Source organism: Gigantopelta aegis, chromosome 11, assembly GCF_016097555.1.
Source record: "Gigantopelta aegis isolate Gae_Host chromosome 11, Gae_host_genome, whole genome shotgun sequence".
NCBI lineage: Eukaryota > Metazoa > Mollusca > Gastropoda > Neomphalida > Peltospiridae > Gigantopelta > Gigantopelta aegis.
The window spans coordinates 9,455,065-9,474,169 of NC_054709.1; the positions used below are offsets into that span (position 1 = coordinate 9,455,065).

At 36.8% G+C, this 19,105-nt stretch overlaps 1 protein-coding gene and 1 long non-coding RNA gene across 2 annotated transcripts; one reads left to right on the top strand and one right to left on the bottom strand.

Moving 5' to 3' along the window:
* Positions 1-973: 973 nt before the first annotated feature.
* On the bottom strand, positions 974-12,620 carry LOC121385327 (FAST kinase domain-containing protein 3, mitochondrial-like). Its single transcript, XM_041515964.1, has 7 exons — positions 12,554-12,620; positions 9,775-11,288; positions 7,102-7,233; positions 5,741-5,851; positions 3,514-3,583; positions 2,128-2,242; positions 974-1,110 (listed from the first exon to the last, which is right to left on the bottom strand). The coding sequence occupies exons 2-7, from the start codon at positions 11,276-11,278 to the stop codon at positions 1,012-1,014; spliced, it is 2,031 nt and encodes a 676-aa protein (XP_041371898.1). The 5' UTR covers positions 11,279-11,288; positions 12,554-12,620; the 3' UTR covers positions 974-1,011.
* A 72-nt stretch (positions 12,621-12,692) lies between these two features.
* Positions 12,693-18,851, top strand: LOC121385178. The gene is made up of 3 exons (XR_005959501.1): positions 12,693-12,799; positions 18,153-18,186; positions 18,765-18,851. It is a non-coding gene; the product is annotated as an uncharacterized LOC121385178 (long non-coding RNA).
* Positions 18,852-19,105: the final 254 nt, after the last annotated feature.

Genomic DNA, 19,105 nt, shown 5'->3' on the forward strand with positions numbered 1-19,105 from the left:
TGCTGTTGGAAAACGTATGACACTACGATACATAAAATCATAAAAAGCTGATTTTCATTCCAACGTTATTTTCATACTGAACATCGTTTCTCCTTTTGATCAGTCTCATGAACACTGCATCACGCCATCTTAGCTAATTTCCGCTTTAACAACTAGACATAGTTTCACATTCTGATGGTTGTCTTATACGGGGCCTCAATGAGTCCAAAAATAGGACTCGAGTACTCGCAGGTCAAACTCGATCCGCACCAGAGTACCCGATGATAATGAGACCGAGGAAGAAGTTAAATAGCATTATGCATCTTAATTCCAGCACTGAACATGGATGCCAAATCATGCCATTATATTGCAACCCACACATTCGACTTTTATTTTCCCTCCATGTCTTACAGCCCTATAATGTAACCGGTGGCCAGCATATGGCAAAATGATGTAAAAAATGTAACTAAATGAGAGTGCTCGTCCTTGCACAGATATTAAGAGTTCTATGAATGGACTCTAGTCTTGCCCGTATCCGAATACTCAAGTACTCATGGAGAATCTAGTTTTATACACAGTATACAAAAAGCTATGAATGATTCTCTCATTTTGATACTGGCTTCACATGGGAGTTATGAACAAATTTGGGGGTTTTTTCATTGGCTTGGTAGTTTAACACCCCGAGTTATGAAAGGTCAGCTTGTCATTCTTGCGGTAGTTTGACACCCCGAGTTATGAAAGGTCAGCTTGTCATTCTTGCGGTAGTTTGACACCCCGAGTTATGAAAGGTCAGCTTGTCATTCTTGCGGTAGTTTGACACCCCGAGTTATGAAAGGTCAGCTTGTCATTCTTGCGGTAGTTTGACACCCCGAGTTATGAAAGGTCAGCTTGTCATTCTTGCGGTAGTTTGACACCCCGAGTTATGAAAGGTCAGCTTGTCATTCTTGCGGTAGTTTGACACCCCGAGTTATGAAAGGTCAGCTTGTCATTCTTGCAGTAGTTTGACACCCCGAGTTATGAAAGGTCAGCTTGTCATTCCTGCGGCAGTTTTAAATACGGAGCTAGCTCTTTCTTTAGATAGTCCACAGCTTCTTTACTGTTCCTCAGCTGACAGATGTCCAAGTACGTCAACTGAAAACATAAATGTTAGAGAGATTATTATACGAGCTTGTGCGTCGTAATGATTTTACGAAACGAGTGTCAGGATTCTTGAATTGCCCAAGCAAGAGCGAGGGTAGTACATGAATCCTGACACGAGTTATTGTTCATTTGATTCACACGCGAGTGTAACAATGTTTTTATTATCCATATTATACATATTATTTATGCAAATAACAAGTTAGGACCATGTCAAAACAATTCAAACATAACTAGTAGGAGACGACAAAGCGACATCATTTTTAAAAATTATGTCATTACACAGAGCCAAGACTGGGGAAGCTGCATTATGGATATAAAATTACGTCATTTGTTGTGCACTTGAAATCATTATGACACACGTGGGTCATACTGGCTATATTTCCCTATATATCTTGAACTATGTGGATAATGAAAATCACTATGACATCGACACACTTCATGGTAGCTGTTATCTAGAGATTATTATTTGTTTAAACATTTAGAATGTGCTTTTATTTTCTGGCCATTGCACATAACTCTTTATATTTTTACGGCTATACACGCTACTCTAAGTGACATAAAATTTTATGTTTTGTGTTAAAAATTCTAAAAATCATAGCAACAGACTGCTGTTGGTTGAAAGCAGCTGACAACCACTGATATCAAAAACAAGCTAGTTTATTAAAATTGTTGTTGTGTTTGTATTTTGTATTAGTAAATGATGTTATATGGTGAGGTGAGATTGTGAGTTTATTAAAACTGTAGCTGTATTTGTATTTTGCATTAGTACATGATACTATATGGTGAGTAGAGACAGACTTTATATGTAGTAATTCTTGAAAATCCTCTCTTTAAAAAATATAACAATTGTGGCTTTAAGTATAATGTATTTTCATTATACTTTGTAAACATCCACCAAACTCAACTCGAGATTTAACCTAAAACACATCTGAAAGGAAATTAACTTTAACCAATGTGAAATGAAAAGGAAATTGTAATCGAAAATAAAGATATATAAAAATTCTTCACCTCAATAATTTTGTATCCAAGGATTTTGAGGTGTCGATTCCGCATGGAATGCTCTCCCAAGAGATGCCCGCTGTTAATACAGTAATCTTCTGGTCTTCGGATCAGCAACGCAATTCTATAAGAAAAATCATCACATAAAACAATGCATTACAATGACAACGGAACAGGACGTAACCCAATGGTAAAGCACTCACTTGATTTGCGGTCTATATCCCATTCCCCGTCAGTGGGTCCATTGGACTATTTCTCGTTTCATCCAGTGCACCACGACTGGTATATCAAAAGCTGTGGTATGTGCTATCCTGTTTGTGGGATGGTACATGTAAAAGATCCCTTGTTACTAATGGAAAAATGTAGCAGGTTTCCTCTCTAAGACTATATATCACAATTACCAAATGTTTGACATCCAATAGCTGATGATTAATAAATCACAGTGCTCTAGTGGTGTCATTAAACAAACACATTTTTTTTACAATGACATAACATCTCAGCCTCATTATTTACCTATTACAGAGTTTTTTAAATGGTGTATACAACTTATTTAGAGATAAAAGTAAGTTTGTTTTGTTTAACGACACCACTAGAGCACATTGATTTATTAATCATCAACAATTGGATGTCAAACATGTGATAATTTTGACATATAGTTAATAATACAAAAACAGGTTATGCAAACCAAAATAGGTTATACAAATATGTTTGGCATAACCCCATTGTAAGATAAGCTACACTAAAAATATACAAGTCGTAGCCAAAATGTATTAAAAAAAAATATTTTTAAAAAAGGAGAAGATTTTCTAAGGAATCTACATCAAAAGGTTAAGCTTATAATCTATTTCTATTAAAGGCCATAATAAATTAAATACTAGCTTTTTATCTGTGTATTTTTCCAAAAGGAGGATGGGAATGAAATTCTGAGGATATTGGAAACACTGTACATAGAGCATCACATATGTTTAAAGACAAAAATATTTTGGGGACTCTATTTCCATGAAACATGGACTTTTTTCTTTTCTTTTTATGCATGATAAATCTATGTAGAAAGTTAGTGGGGGAGGGAATAAAAATGTACGACTCATTTTCTTAATCTCACTGCCTAACACAAAATTAAGTTTGATTATATCAAGATTGGCATGATTGTCAGCTATGAACCTGGGACCACAGAGAAGGAGGGGGTGAGACGGTTATGTCTCCCCACTTGCTTTTTCCCATTTATTTTGCTTAGAAGTCTGGAAATGCCATATTTGTACATCCGAAATTCAAAATTTTCTCAGAGGTACCCCTTTTACTTCCATCTCCCAGGCCATCACACTGACATCCTCCGTCCCCCATCCCCCCACACACACACACACTTTCAAATACATTCCACAGATCAAGTAAACTTACCGTGTGAGATTTTCAGGCATCTGGGAATATGGAATCACATTCCCATTTGAGTCGACGTGGAATTCAAAATCTGTTGGGGGAAAAAAATGTCCACGTGTCAACAAAAAAGGGAAGGAAATATTTAACAAAGTTAAAGTTTGTTTTGATTAACAACACAACTAGAGCATATTGATTTATTAATCATCAACTATTGGATGTCAAACATTTGGTAATTTTGACGTATAGTCTTAGAGAGGAAACATGCAACATTGTTTCATTAGTAGCAAGAGATCTTTTATATGCAGACAGGATAGCACATACCACGGATTTTGATATACCGATCATGGTGCACTGGCTGGAGTGAAAAAAATCCAATGACCCACCGATGGGGACTTTACTAGTAGTTACAAAGCATTAAATAGCAAAGTTATCATATCACATTTTGTACTTTCCTTTATACAGTATTTTCTAATACTGACGGTCAATTCATGGACCATCTTGGTAAAATCTGTAGTCGCTCATGGTCAGTACATTGAGACTTGAGCAACCAGGCCTGGTGCTTATCAAACTTTTGGAGTCTAGACTCGAGACTCTAATAGAGTTTGATACATTAACGTCATGACAAACGCCATACACATTGTATGCGTGTGACGTCATTTGAGATCGAGTCTGGACTCGAAACTCTAATAGAGTTTGAAACATTAACGTCATGACAAACGCCATACACAGTGTATGCGTGTGACGTCATTTGAGATCATGTCTGGACTCGAGACTCTAATAGTTTGATACATTAACGTCATGACAAACGCCATACACAGTGTATGCGTGTGACGTCATTTGAGATCAAGTCTGGACTCGAGACTCTAATAGAGTTTGATACATTAACGTCATGACAACGCCATACACAGTGTGTGCGTGTGACGTCATTAGAGATCGAGTCTGGACTCGAGACTCTAATAGAGTTTGATACATTAACGTCATCACAACGCCATACACAGTGTGTGCGTGTGACGTCATTAGAGATCGAGTCTGGACTCGAGACTCTAATAGTTTGATACATTAACGTCATGACAACGCCATACACAGTGTGTGCGTGTGACGTCATTAGAGATCGAGTCTGGACTCGAGACTCTAATAGAGTTTGATACATTAACGTCATGACAACGCCATACACAGCGTGTGCGTGTGACGTCATTAGAGATCGAGTCTGGACTCGAGACTAATAGAGTTTGATACATTAACGTCATGACAACGCCATACACAGTGTGTGCGTGTGACGTCATTAGAGATCGAGTCTGGACTCGTAACTCTAATAGAGTTTGATACATTAACGTCATGACAACGCCATACACAGTGTGTGCGTGTGACGTCATTAGAGATCGAGTCTGGACTCGAGACTCTAATAGAGTTTGATACATTAACGTCATGACAACGCCATACACAGTGTATGCGTGTGACGTCATTTGAGATCGAGTCTGGACTCGAGACTAATAGAGTTTGATACATTAACGTCATGACAACGCCATACACAGTGTATGCGTGTGACGTCATTTGAGATCAAGTCTGGACTCTTAAATGTTTTCTAAGCACACAGGGCTAGCTCTGACACTCGCCAAATTCGCCAATTGCGAATTTTAAAAACAATTGGCGAATTTTGTTTTAATTTGTCGAAATTATTTCATGTGATGAATGATATTTTATTACAAAATAACTGGGTTTCTGCCATTTTTAAAGTTTAACACATAATTTGTCGAAATTATTTCATGTGATGATTGATATTTTATTACAAAATAACTGGGTTTCTGCCATTTTTAAAGTTTAACACATAATTTGGCGAAATTATTTCATGTGATGATTGATATTTTATTACAAAATAACTGGGTTTCTGCCATTTTTAAAGTTTAACACATAATTTGGCGAAATTATTTCATGTGATGATTGATATTTTATTACAAAATAACTGGGTTTCTGCTATTTTTAAAGTTTAACATATAATTTGGCGAAATTATTTCATGTGATGATTGATATTTTATTACAAAATAACTGGGTTTCTGCCATTTTTAAAGCTTAACACATAATTTGGCGAAATTATTTCATGTGATGATTGATATTTTATTACAAAATAACTGGGTTTCTGCTATTTTTAAAGTTTAACACATAATTTGGCGACATGTTCGGCTGACCCAGAGTTAGTCCTAATGGGACCTGATCATTTCTGATTTTCTAGCCTGAAAATAGTTCCACCTACCAATAGGATGCACAGTATTCTTTGCGAACGTCAACCGTTTCACATTTTCTTCTCCAAGCAAGCCGTAGAGTGCGTCTACGAGTTTTGATTTGTGGATAACTCTATCTAGGTCTGAAAAAGATAATTTAACATATTACAGTGATTTCACAGTACGTACAGTGTCAATGTATGAGGTATAACATATATGTTTTCTTCTTCTTCTTCTTTTAGTTCCTTCTTGTAATGATATCACAGGGAGATGTTTGCTGCCAGGATGAATCTCACAGTGACACGGAGGGATTCATGGTCTCCAAAAAGTTTTTTGTTCTGTTTTTTGGTGTTGGCCAGTGAGCATCTCTGAGTTGGCTGTGTTGTTGGCAGTATTGTAGATATGTTTACATAACACTCAGTTTTGAGTACCAAGATGAGGTAAATCAGAAAATCAATTTATGGGGGGACAAGGTACAACTCAATTAGATAATTAAGCAGGATGTCAATTTCTAGTAAATGAACATAAATGTTTTGTAATTATTGTGTCCACTTGTATCAGTTTTGAAGGGAGAGGAACACTCAATCTTTTTAGAATTGTGTGACCACCACCCCCTCCCCCTTTACAAAATCCTGGATCTGCTCCTGTATATGGATTCCCAACTGAGAGGTTCAGGGCTTCTAGATTATGGTAGCCCCACTCCCATGGCTAGTGATATTCAATGTTGGGCTAGTAAATAACTATTAGTATTATTGACATGCCCGACGGCTAGTGAAAAAAAAAAGTCAAATGTTGCAGTTAAGTCCATTTTATAAATATGTATATCCTGCCTCTACCACACCCCTTCAATGTTGGTGTTTTAAGCTCAACCTCCCCCTTTAGGGGACATATCTGATTATTACTATTATTTAGTAAATTTGTATTGACGTAAAGTAAAGTAAAGTAGGGCTAGTGAATTTTTAATCATGGCTAGTAAATTTTAAAAATCACTGATCCCATGGCTAGTGGATTATATAAAAATTCTAGAAGCCCTGGAGGTTACTTAAAATATGCATCCACAGGTTAAAAAAAATACAGAGGTTTAAAAACTACTAAATACAAATATATGTAGTACTAATCAGCAGACGGGTAAATTATATTTCAAAATATGTAGCCAATTCAAAATGTTTTCCCCCAAATTGAAATTCAGCAAAATGCTTTAACAAAAATTAATTCTTATTTAATGATTAGTTTTTCATTAAAAAAAAAATTAATATACTACACAACAAATGCAATATAAAAATCACATAGTGGTCTGGCAAATGGCAATGCATGCAGGAAACTGATGCGATCACAGACTTACCTAACATTAAATTAATAAATAAATAATTAATTAATTAAGTATGGAACTCACTTCTGTGTGGATTACTGTCGTAGAACTTGAAGATGAACGGGATCCGACTACCACGTGCCTCCAGCATTACGGCCGATTGGAACATCTCCAACCACAGACACGACTGGTAGTATGTGTTGCTGTTAGACGTACCTGATAAGTACACACGTATCATATATATGTAGATTAAACTTACACTGAATATATGTAATATTGATATATAAAATGTTGGGATATGCATGCATATATATCCAGTAAAGACTAAGCTTTTATTAGTTAGTTAGTATTATCTTACTCCATACCGTTAGATTATTATTTTAATATTTATTTGCTTATACTCACATGTAAGGGTTCAAGCACACGATCCTAGTATGTACATGTATGTATATACATGTATGTATACAGTGAAAACTCTCAAAACCGGACCCTCTGTAAACCGGAATTCCTCCAAAACCGGACATTTTCAATAGTCCTTTTTTTTTTAAATCAGTACAGATAATAACCTCTCTAAACCGGATACCTCTTAAAACCGGACATTTTACTTGGCTCCGAGGGTGTCCGGTTTAGAGGGGTTTCACTGTATATATATATATATATATATATATATATATATATATATATATATATATATATATATATATATATATATATACACAGTGGACTCTGTCTAAACCGGACTCACTTCGTACCGTCGAAATAGTCCGGTTTACATAGAGGACCGGTTTAGACAGAGTTTCACCCAGAGTTATGGTTCTTGAATGATCGACAATGACATTTGATCCCATGTTTTGACTGCGGATTTGAATCAAATTCTTGTATTAATATGACTTTAGTTTCTAACGAAAGTTCGATACGTTGCCGTTTTTGGGGTCGTTCCGCCATTATAAATGTAATAAGATAACACAAAATATACGAGCGATTCGCACCTATTTATACATGCGTTAAGTTGACAAGTATACTTCGCCGAATTCATAAGAGTGAAATCAGTTAGGTATCAACACACACACTAATATTAATCCGATTGATCTAACGACCTACCGCAATAAGAGTAAACTTCACACGTGTGCGATTACATTTTGTATTTGGCGTCCTGATTACTTGGCAATTGACGATCATTGTTCAACTAATTAAGCAGCCTGTCGTTCAGTCAAATCCCAATCCGGTGTAGACAGAGGTAATTAATGCATGAACGGTTCTTTCGTTCTTGATTTTTGATCCGGAGTCCGGAGTAGACAGAGTACGGATTAGGCAGAGATTTATACCTAAGAGATAAACGGTAGCTGGACGGGACTTCAGAAATGGACCGGTTTACGCAGAGATCCGGATTACACAGAATCCGGTTTAGACAGAGTCCACTGTATATATATATATATATATATAGGACATCAGCCATCTGTCTGTTCAGGTTAATGGTTGAAAGATGTCAATGTAGTGGTTTATACCTCCCTAATCATGATAAGGCCAAATAAAACAAATATGCGTGGCTTCAATTACCCAACAGACCTTATTTTGGGGGGTCATTTTAGCCAACCTTAAAACGTTTTTCCACCTACTGATCTTCAAACCAGTGAGAGGACACATCATTTGCTTGAAATGTTACTTTATTGCTCTTTGCCAAGACAAGTTTGACTGATTTAAAAAAACAAACAAAAAAAAACCATTAAAGTAATTAATATATCCTATCTACTTACTCTATTTTATTTGGCTTAATGACCTGTATGCCAGTTTACTTTTCGTTTAAGCTGATACGAACCCAATACATAATATACACCATAGTAAAGTTTGTTTATTTAACGACGCCACTAGAGCACATTGATTTTTTATCTTATCATCGGCTATTGGACGTCGAACATATGGTCATTCTGACACTGTTTTTAGAGGATACCCGCTGTCGTCACATAGGCTACTCTTTTACAACATGCAGCAAGGGATCTTTTATTTGCGCTTCCCACAGGCAGGATAGCACAAACCATGGCCTTTGATGAACCTGTTATGGATCACTGGTCGGTGCAAGTGGTTTACACCTACCCATCGAGCCTTGCGGAGCACTCACTCAGGGTTTGGAGTCGATATCTGGATTAAAAAAAACCATGCCTCGACTGGGATCCGAACCCAGTACCTACCATCAGTAGACCGATGGCCTAACCACGACGCCACCGAGGCCGGTATACGCCACAGAGACCAGTATTTAGATTTAAATGTACACAATATTTTATTACATACTGTATAATACCAGGGTAAACTAAAGAACATATTAACAGAGATTATTGTCTGGGTTCAAAATTGACAAGGGACTGCAAAACCGGCCTTGGTGGCGCAGTGGTTAAGCCATCGGACTACAGGCTGGAAGATACTAGGTTCACAGCCCGGTATCGACTCCCACCCAGAGCGAGTTCTTAAGAGCTCAATGGGTAGGTGTAAGGCCACTACACCCTCTTCTCTCTCACTAACCAACTAACATCTAACCCATTGTCCAAGAAAATAAGTTGAAATGAAAAGGACTGCAAATACTGCTTAATAAACTGCATAAAGCGCATGAAATGTTGTGGCTAATTTCAAAACATTCCAAACCCATAGCTACCTATTCGAAGCATGTATGTAACAGTCTACGCTTGCTTTGTATTTAATTAATTATCATCCTTAAATAAGATATAAAACCAAAACATAATTTACAAATCCCACTGGACCACTTACTCTTCAGTCTTGTCAAGAACGACGGCGTCAGGACTTTACTGACGAAGTTCGTTGGAATCTTCCCAAGAAAAGCGAATGAACAGAGGATTTCAACACAGTGTGAAATGTCCAAGTTTTCAAATTCTTTATCCAGCACATCTTCAACTTTCACCAGAAACGATGTCGAATTCTTGGGCAGGTAATTGAGATGACCGAATGTTCTGAGAACTGTGTACAGTTGCAAAGCGTTGTAGTCGGATCCGTGTTCTGTGAAATGTGAAACTGCTGTGTCGAGGATTCTCGGCGAGAGATATCGTCTCCCACGAATGTATTCCAGCGTCAGTGCAAGGAGATTGGTGTCCACCTTCAAGCCTCTGGCTGGGATGTATCTCTCTAAAGCACGGGTAAATATCTCATCAAAGAAGTTGAACTGTATGAAGCACGTTATTATCTGCATCAAATCTGTTTCGGAGGTATTATGAATATTCAAATATGTCCATTTAGCGAAACATTTGAACATGCTTCCATGCATCGCATTAAGACGAACCATCGAAGTAATGGTCGTCGCAATGTCTTTACTGTTCAGTTTCCACCAGAATTTCTGACACTGCTTGTCGAGCATTTTCGTAATGTATTTGTGCGTGCGCGGAAGAATTCTGCAAACTGCTGCAATGTTGGTCTCATCTATCTCCTGGTACCTGGTTCCAATATGAACCCAGATATGATCTATTAGGTCTTCGTTATTTTCCGACGACCTCTGAAGCTTCTCACTAAGGGCACACAACTCTGAAATGGAAAACTGCACGTCGCCAATCCTTCGCTCTATTTCCTCGTGAACGTCCACTCTGCACTCCTGGCTGAATTGCGGAGAACGCAGAAAACATTTCACCAGAGAGGTAATCGTTTCATTTGTCAGCATCGAAATTTCTTTCCGAACGGTATCATACAATTCGTTCATGACAGCTGTCCGAATAAATGAATCAAGATCATCCCAGTCTCTGTTCGCATTCTTCAGCTGACACATTCGTAACAGGGCATAAGAAGCTGAATGCCCTGTGACTTTATCAGTGGGAATTTCGAGAAGTCGAAAAATGTCTTTAACAGAGCTACACTGCTGAAGTAACACTTTGAACGTCTCATCTTCTTCCGTTACCTGTCTAGGCTTCTCTTCGGCTGTGATGTGATTTGTAAACGGGAACATCGTACCGTCAGCGCAGCGAACAATCAGAGGTAGTTCGCGAATGTCAAGGCCATCTTGTAACAACAGCGTCGATATGTTGAGTATTTTTTTGCTGGGCGGTGGAGTTGACGATGACGATGAGGATGATGTAAACTTTCTTGCGCAGGATGGTGATGCTGATCGTGATGGCGACGATGCCAACTGTCTTGTAGATGATGATAGCGTCTCAGTTGTAAACTGAAGGTCTTGTCTGTTGAGTACAGATGGGAGAGAACTACACCTGTTCAGTATTTTAAACTGATGCAGACAGCGAGCCACTCGGCCAATGTTCGTTGGGTGAGCCATCACTTAATCTCTAACAAAAAAAAGAAAGAAAGAAATGTTTTATTTAACGACGCACTCAACACGTTGTATTTACAGTTATATGGCGTCAGACATATGGTTAAAGACCACACAGATATTGAGAGAGGAAACCCGCTGTCACCACTTCATGGACTTTTCAATTAGCAGCAAGGGATCTTTTATATGCACCATCCCACAGACAAGGTAGTACATACCACAGCCTTTGATATACCAGTCATGGTGCACTGGCTGGAACGAGAAATAACTAACAAAAAAATAAACATATGTACACCAGTATTAGAAATTATGTTAAAATTAAGACTCACAATCCGAAAATATGATAAAGAAAATATAAAAAGTCAAAGGTATCTGTCAGTAAGCAAGTTGACTTAATCTGACAGCAGCATAGGCATCAGATGATGTAACAATGGTGGGCAGGGGCAGTTCTATATGAATTTGATTTTTTGGAGGGGGTAGGTGGAGGAAAATACATTATCTTCAGAATTGGTAGTGTTTTCCCTAGCTTGTTTTAGCATGGTGCAGCACCATGCCTCAATAGTCTAGCACCATCTTGCCTCAATCAGCGCCATGCTGCCCTGAGATTAAACAAGCCTTTTTCACTAATTAATTCTAAAATTGCCTTTATAAAACACCCAAAAAGGTATTATTAATTAATAAAATGTGCCTTTTATATTTTTTGCCATTCATTTATTGAAGCAAGCATATAATTACATTAATGTTTTTTAATTAATTTGTCTTGTACTTTTAATGAAAAACAAGTGCCCCGAAAATGGTGAAAATGCCCCAAGAGTGTTTGGTCTACCATGCCTTGCCTAATTTCACTAATCACTAATTGGGGTTATGGCTCCCTCCATGCTGTCACTAATGGGCGAATGGTGGCAGTAGGTTGGAATCCTACCACTGACACTGGCTTTTTAAATATTGAAATTAATTATTAATATTATCCGATGAAGAATTTTTTTAAATTTAATAAAACAAATTATGTAAATTATCAACAATAAGTTCTTTAAGTTAATTGTGACCATAGCAAAGTAATTTTTCAAGTTTTCGGGAGAAATAAGTATTTATTCTGTCAAGATGATAAAATATAATTATTGAAATTAAAAATGCACGAAAACAGGTCTACAGCTGTTACAACTTGAAAAACGACACCACAGATCATCTGGTTAGGCTCAATGGACTCTTTAGAACAATCGCTGTTTAATTTACTTATTAAAAATATAACGCTTACATAACACTGACAATCTGTCGTTTTACCTGGTCATTTGTTTCAACCAAAATAATCTGCGTGTTACCGAAATCTTTGCAACTCAATACCGATTCCGTGAACTGACGTTGCGCTTTAGGTTTGCAAAAGATTGAAACTGCGCACATGTACCAATTGTGACCAGTCAATGATTAGAGAGGTCACAAACGTGATGACTCTGATGTAAACAGATCCCAGTTCCGTTTGACTTTCAACTTCAAAAGCAAATGCACGATGCCGCTGAGGGCATTGTTACGGTAATGTATTTCGTTTGATACATTTGTTGTTGGTTTTATTTTTGTTTATATTTATTTCCGTGATTATATATCCAGTTAAGGATCAAGCACGCTGTTCTGGCACACAAATTAACGGCTTTCTCTGCTCTAATTTCTGGGCGCCAAGATTGTGGGTTAGTACACATAGTAGTTAGTTTGGGAACGAGTTCTGAATGTACCAGCTTGTTAATGCATGTACTCTTGCTAAACCTAAGTTTAAGCCTGAATATTCTGAATGCTGGAATGATGGGAAATCTTGCAGTATAGTAAGAGAGATGTCAGTGTAGTGACAGTATTGGCCTTACACCTACCCAAAACTAACTCTGGGTGGGAGCCGGTATCTGGAACTGAACCCAATACCTAGCAGCCTTTAGTCTGGTGGTTAACGACTGCACCACCAGATATAGCCCGAGTACTCTGACTGTAAGAGAGCTAGACGGACATTTGGACATAAACACGCTCTCATTACAGTCAGAGACCAACCTATGTCTTTTTTTGGCAATTCCTGACTACCAGACGGTAGGCAACGAGTCCCGCTCTAATACCACAACAATCCTATGTTTGACGTCAAATACCTTTACATCAATCATTTTCGAGTTAAGTGATACAAAAAAATCCACATATTAATCACTAATACACTTACTACAGAAAGAAACCCGACAGCACCCACATTCAGCTACGCTTCGTGACACTCCGTCGCAACAATTGCAAAGCTCGGCGATCTATTTCGAGACGTAGACCACGTGATTGCGCACTGGGTGATTCCGCCTTGTGCAGCAGTTACAGGGGTCGTCTCATAAGAGGAGGCAGTACGTAGCACATACTTTTGCCATATCCTGTCGATAACACCCCAAATGTATCCTTCAAATTCAAAATGGAATCAATAATGTGTAATTGTTTTGGTTTAATGACGTAATGAAATCCAAATTCATCCAAAACGGCATTAGCCAACTCTTCCATGTTGTAACTTCGCTTGATATGGGTTTCTTTCTGTAGTATGTGTATTAGTGATTAATATGTGGATTTTTTTGTATCACTTAACTCGAAAATGATTGATGTAAAGGTATTTGACGTCAAACATAGGATTGTTGTGGTATTAGAGCGGGACTCGTTGCCTACCGTCTGGTAGTCAGGAATTGCCAAAAAAAGACATAGGTTGGTCTCTGACTGTAATGAGAGCGTGTTTATGTCCAAATGTCCGTCTAGCTCTCTTACAGTCAGAGTACTCGGGCTACACCAGATAGTAACAAATATGCAGAATTCTGAGTGGTTAAGCCATTGGATTTCAGGCTGGTAGATACTGGGTTCGATTCCTGGTACCGGCTCCCACACAGAGTTTAACGACTCATTGGGCAGGTGTATGACCACTACTCCGACACTTCAGACTCTCTCACTGACCACTAACAGCTAACCACTAACCTTCTGTCCTGGACACAGTCCAGATAACTGAGGTGTGTGCCCAGGATACTGTGTTTAAACCTTAATAGGAGAAGCCATGTGTTTAGGGAAGTGACGTCACGTATCAGCATGCGCGCGCATCTGGTAGGCAGAAGTCTATCATAATGGCCATTAGTAACAAAGCGAACTAGCGTAGCGTGAATAGCAAAGAATGGCCAACACGTGCTTAAATTACCGCTTGTAGCACGGGAACGCTATTCTACATAGCTCCTGTATGGAGGAGATACATGTACTCTTTCCACCCATAAAATTTGACGATTGACCGAGTTCAAAACTATAGCAAACTTCCTTTTTTTTCTTTTTCTTTTCACCTGAATAAATATTTTTAGTCCATGTATTTTTAAAGCGTCTGGTCCATATTTCAAGTAAAGCATTACAAACGAGCGCGCGCACACACACAAATAAAAATAATAAAATAAAACGAGTAGGCCTATATTTTTTATTTAAAACTGTTTAAAAGAAATAATTGGGCTACACTTTGTTAAAGGAAATTATTTCTTTAAACAATTTTAAATAACCCATATATATATATATATATATATATATATATATGCATATATGTATATATACATATACATATATATGTACATATAGATACACATACACACACACACACACACACACACATATATATATATATATATATATATATATATATATATATATATATATATATATATATATGAACATTTGTTACAAATGAACAACCAGTAGACAATATATAGACAGTAGTTATATATATATAACACATCAGACTTGTCTACTGGTTCATTTGTAAGGCAACAACAATACATTTAAGCAAGTATCTTATTAGAAAACTTTACAAAAACTTTAAAACTATTAATTTTATCAAGTCCTTTTTTATTCCTTAAACTTGCTGATATCGGATACATATTAACACATTGTATTAAAATGGAGGAACCTAAATTTAGTTTCCATACATGTTCCATGACCACACATACATTGCTACAGCGTCCCTTTTTAAATATTAGTACAGAACTTAGCCTTTTAAACCGGATACATCTCAAATTTACTTGGTCCCTCACCTTTGTGGTTCCATCTTCAGAACATTTTGTAGCATTATTTTTTATATATATATATATATACATAAAAATTGCCATTAATATTTTAATCGCCTAATCCCATACCGGCCAGGACATAGTTTAATACGCAGTCGATCTAGGATTGATTCCTGTTGGTGGTCCTATAGGGCTATTTCTCATTCCAGCCAGTGCTCTACAACTGGTGTAACAAAGGCTACACTATTTATTATCCTGTCTGTGGGCTGATGCATATAAAAGATCCCTTATTGTTAATCGGAAAGAGTAATCCATTGTGTGACAGCAGCAGGTTTCCTCCCTAATATTATCTGTGTGATCCCTAAACATGTCCGACTCTATATATCCGTAATTAAAATGACTTGAGTGTATTGTTAAATAAAAGATTCCTTCCTTTCAAATCTAACACAGTGTCAGTTACCTTTGACAAGAGGCACAGTTTCAATGGCTATCACTTTCAACCTGATTAATAAACCAGTTAAAACAACAAATTACTGTAAATGGTAACAATACAATGTTTTAATGTAAGACACACATTAACACAATGCAAATATCATTTGATCATTGGTTTATAATGATAATAGAAAAAGAAAATAATAAATATGTGTTGTCTATTGTTTCTCGATATAATTTTATTGATTTTGTAAAGTCTGTTTTTATTAGAAAATAGAGATCCTGGTAAAAAAAAGATTAAATCCAAGTGTTATCAATGTCATCATCACATACTGAATAGCCCCAATAATATTGCACATGGTAGTTTGGAAAGTCAGTGAAAAAGGTTCTGGTATCCTTCTTATGCACAGAAACATGAGATACTGTAGAAAAGAATCGCTGAATCTGATACCAGTGTTCTCCTTAGCATCCCTTAATTCACCCTAAAACTTAAACGCCCTTAATTCATCGTGAAAGGCCCATTTTTCATCCAAGAGTTGCCGGTTCTCTTTTTGTCCATAAACAGGGATCACTGATACCTAGAAAAAAATATGAAAATTGGTAAATTTCTATGATATATAAGTATGAAAGTTTTATATTGTGTATATTGAATATTATTGAAATATTTGAATACACATAAATGTATTTGTGAAGACATATTGACATCTGTCACTGATGACAATAATACTTATAAATACAATCAGCTCCCCTTTTCTTTCTTTATTTGCTGCAAACAAATTCAGATAACTTATATAATAAATGCATGTAACATAATTTATGTTTTTTAATAAAATATGGTGGCTATCACCAACTTGTGGATCAATATCCAGTTTTATTATTAGTATTTATTATTTTTAATCCCAAAACAAATGATTTAATACATCTGATATCCCACCCTGAAATGTTTATACCTTTTATTTTATTATTAAAAAATCAACTTACACATTACAAATACACCTGTGGATCACTTCTTCAATAAAAAAAAAAGTAAAACATTATAAATAACATATAATATAATTAATAAATGGAAATATTTCAGAACCATTTTCATATGAAACAATATATATATGCTTGATTGCACACACACACACACACACACACACACACACACACACACACACACACACACACACACACACACACACAGCTCCCTGTTATTTAATTAAAAATATAAATACTCCAGCCACCTACATATTTTATGGCATAATACAATATAAAATATATTCAGATTTTTGTTTTACCCACTATAATGGATCTGTCAATACAAACAAAAAGTTACATAAAACGTTGTTTGTCGATTGACTGGGTAGGCCTACTGTTCACAGGGTATCTTTGTTTCCATGTCAGTTTGGTGGGGGCTTTTATTATTATTATTTTTTATTTTATTATCTTTTCAATTTTCATTTCAATAAATACTGACGTGTATTAGTATTACGAATGAATAACATACAACAAACCTTGTATAAAATGACGATCTCCGTTGTGGGATGGGCAAAGTTGATTGTTGTCAGCTTTAACTGTTCAACGTTTCGCTTCCACTGTATTTGATGAAACTAATTTCATAATCCTTACTACAGTGACTTGTGCATCTAACAACAACGTATGAAATTACCATGACAAAATACCATTCATCAAAACTAGTCTACACTGATTTAATTGACGGAAAAACATTCGATTGTTCATTACTACTAATGCCAGTATTGTCAACTGGTTTCTTGCCTACCAGCGCTCACGCGGTACCACATGATCAAAACATGTGACGTCACCGTGGCTTCTCCTATTGGATATAAGAACAAAAATAAGTAAACAATCAAACAAAGTGACTGTCTTGAGGCAAATGGGGCTGGATGTAGTCCAGTGGTAAAGTGCTCTCTTGATGTGTGGTCAGTCTAGGATTGATCCCCGTTTCATTCCAGCCAGTGTAACAAAGGTTGTGGCAGGGCTAGCACTGGGTGAGCAGAAAATTTTGCCAAATTATCTACGGTATTAAACTTCAAATATTGCAGAAACATAGTTTTTTTTCCCCTTCAAAATAGAAATTATTACATTAAATTATTTTGCCAATTATTTTTAAAATTTGCAATTGGCAGATTTGGCGAGTGCCAGAGATGGCCTTGATGTGGTATGTGCTATCCTGTCTATGGGATAGTGCATATAAAGGATCCCTTCCTGCTAATGGAAAAATGTAGCAGGATTCCTCTCTGACTATATATCAAAATCACAAAATATCTTCACATTCAATTGCTGATGATTAATAAATCAGTGTGCTCTTGCGGTGGTGTTAAAACAAATAAACTTTAACTTTTTCAAATGGGTAATTTATCTAGTGGAAATTGTGATCGCTTTAGGTTTTAAATTAATTAATATTTCTCTGATTTATATTTCAGGTATTTGCTGAACAATGAACAAATAATCCAGAAGGTAGGCAGTATGGTAGTGCAGGGCGCACATTAAGTCAATTGATACTTTTCGTAATGTGCAGGATGAGTTGCTTCCCTCTATTTAGCAAAGTTAAAATGGCAGAGAATGTTTTATGTTGTTGTTGGAAGATTTATTTTGTTAATAATGATGCAAGTACTTCAATTGGGATTTAGTGAGTACGGTAGGTTATTCATTTTTGTTTTGTGTGTCTATGTGCTATTTCAGTTGAGAAACGGTTGAAACATTGTGCCACAACAGGGCTTCTAGATTATGGTAGGCCCACTCCCATGGCTAGTGATATTCAGTGTTGGGCTGGTAAATAACTACTATTGCCATGCCCGACAGCTAGTGAAAAAAAGAAGAAAAAACCCCTCAAATGTTGCAGTTAAGCCTGTTTTGTAAATATGTATATCCTGACCCCACCCCAGCCCTGCACAAGTTTTAAAACTTAAACTTAATATTTTGTCCAGAATTAAGAAAAATAAAAATATACTAACCTGTAAACAGGGTTTGACAGGGGTCAAGGTTAGTAGACCCGTTTTTATTTTATTTTTATTATTATGCTGATCTTGTTTCAGCTTGCAGACAGCTACCCAATCAGACGAGCTGCCCAGCTGACAGCCTTCATGTTTCACCGAGGTCGGGAAGTCGGTATGTAACACACTTCTAGTTGACTCGCATAGCCAGGGGATACAGGGGCCATACCCACCCACCCCCAAATCCCAAATTTCCAATCTGACCTTTTTTTCCCACACCACCTTTTATATTTTTCTGTCACCACGTAACATTACAGATAGATGGTGTGTGACACCCTCCCCTCCCCTCCCCAATGTAATCAATCATCACATAGGTAAATTATCATTGGGACTTTCTTGGATTTCCGGACGGGACGCAGACCCATGGTAAAGCGCTCGCTTGA

Bases quoted from the DNA above. Each gene is read 5' to 3' on its own strand.
- LOC121385327 (XM_041515964.1), bottom strand. From the start codon at position 11,278: ATGGCTCACCCAACGAACATTGGCCGAGTGGCTCGCTGTCTGCATCAG. The intron at 7,234-9,774 runs GTAAGTGGTCCA...TGTACTTATCAG, and splicing joins GTTCTTGACAAGACTGAAGA to GTACGTCTAACAGCAACACA. The intron at 5,852-7,101 runs GTGAGTTCCATA...TATCTTTTTCAG, and splicing joins CGACAGTAATCCACACAGAA to ACCTAGATAGAGTTATCCAC.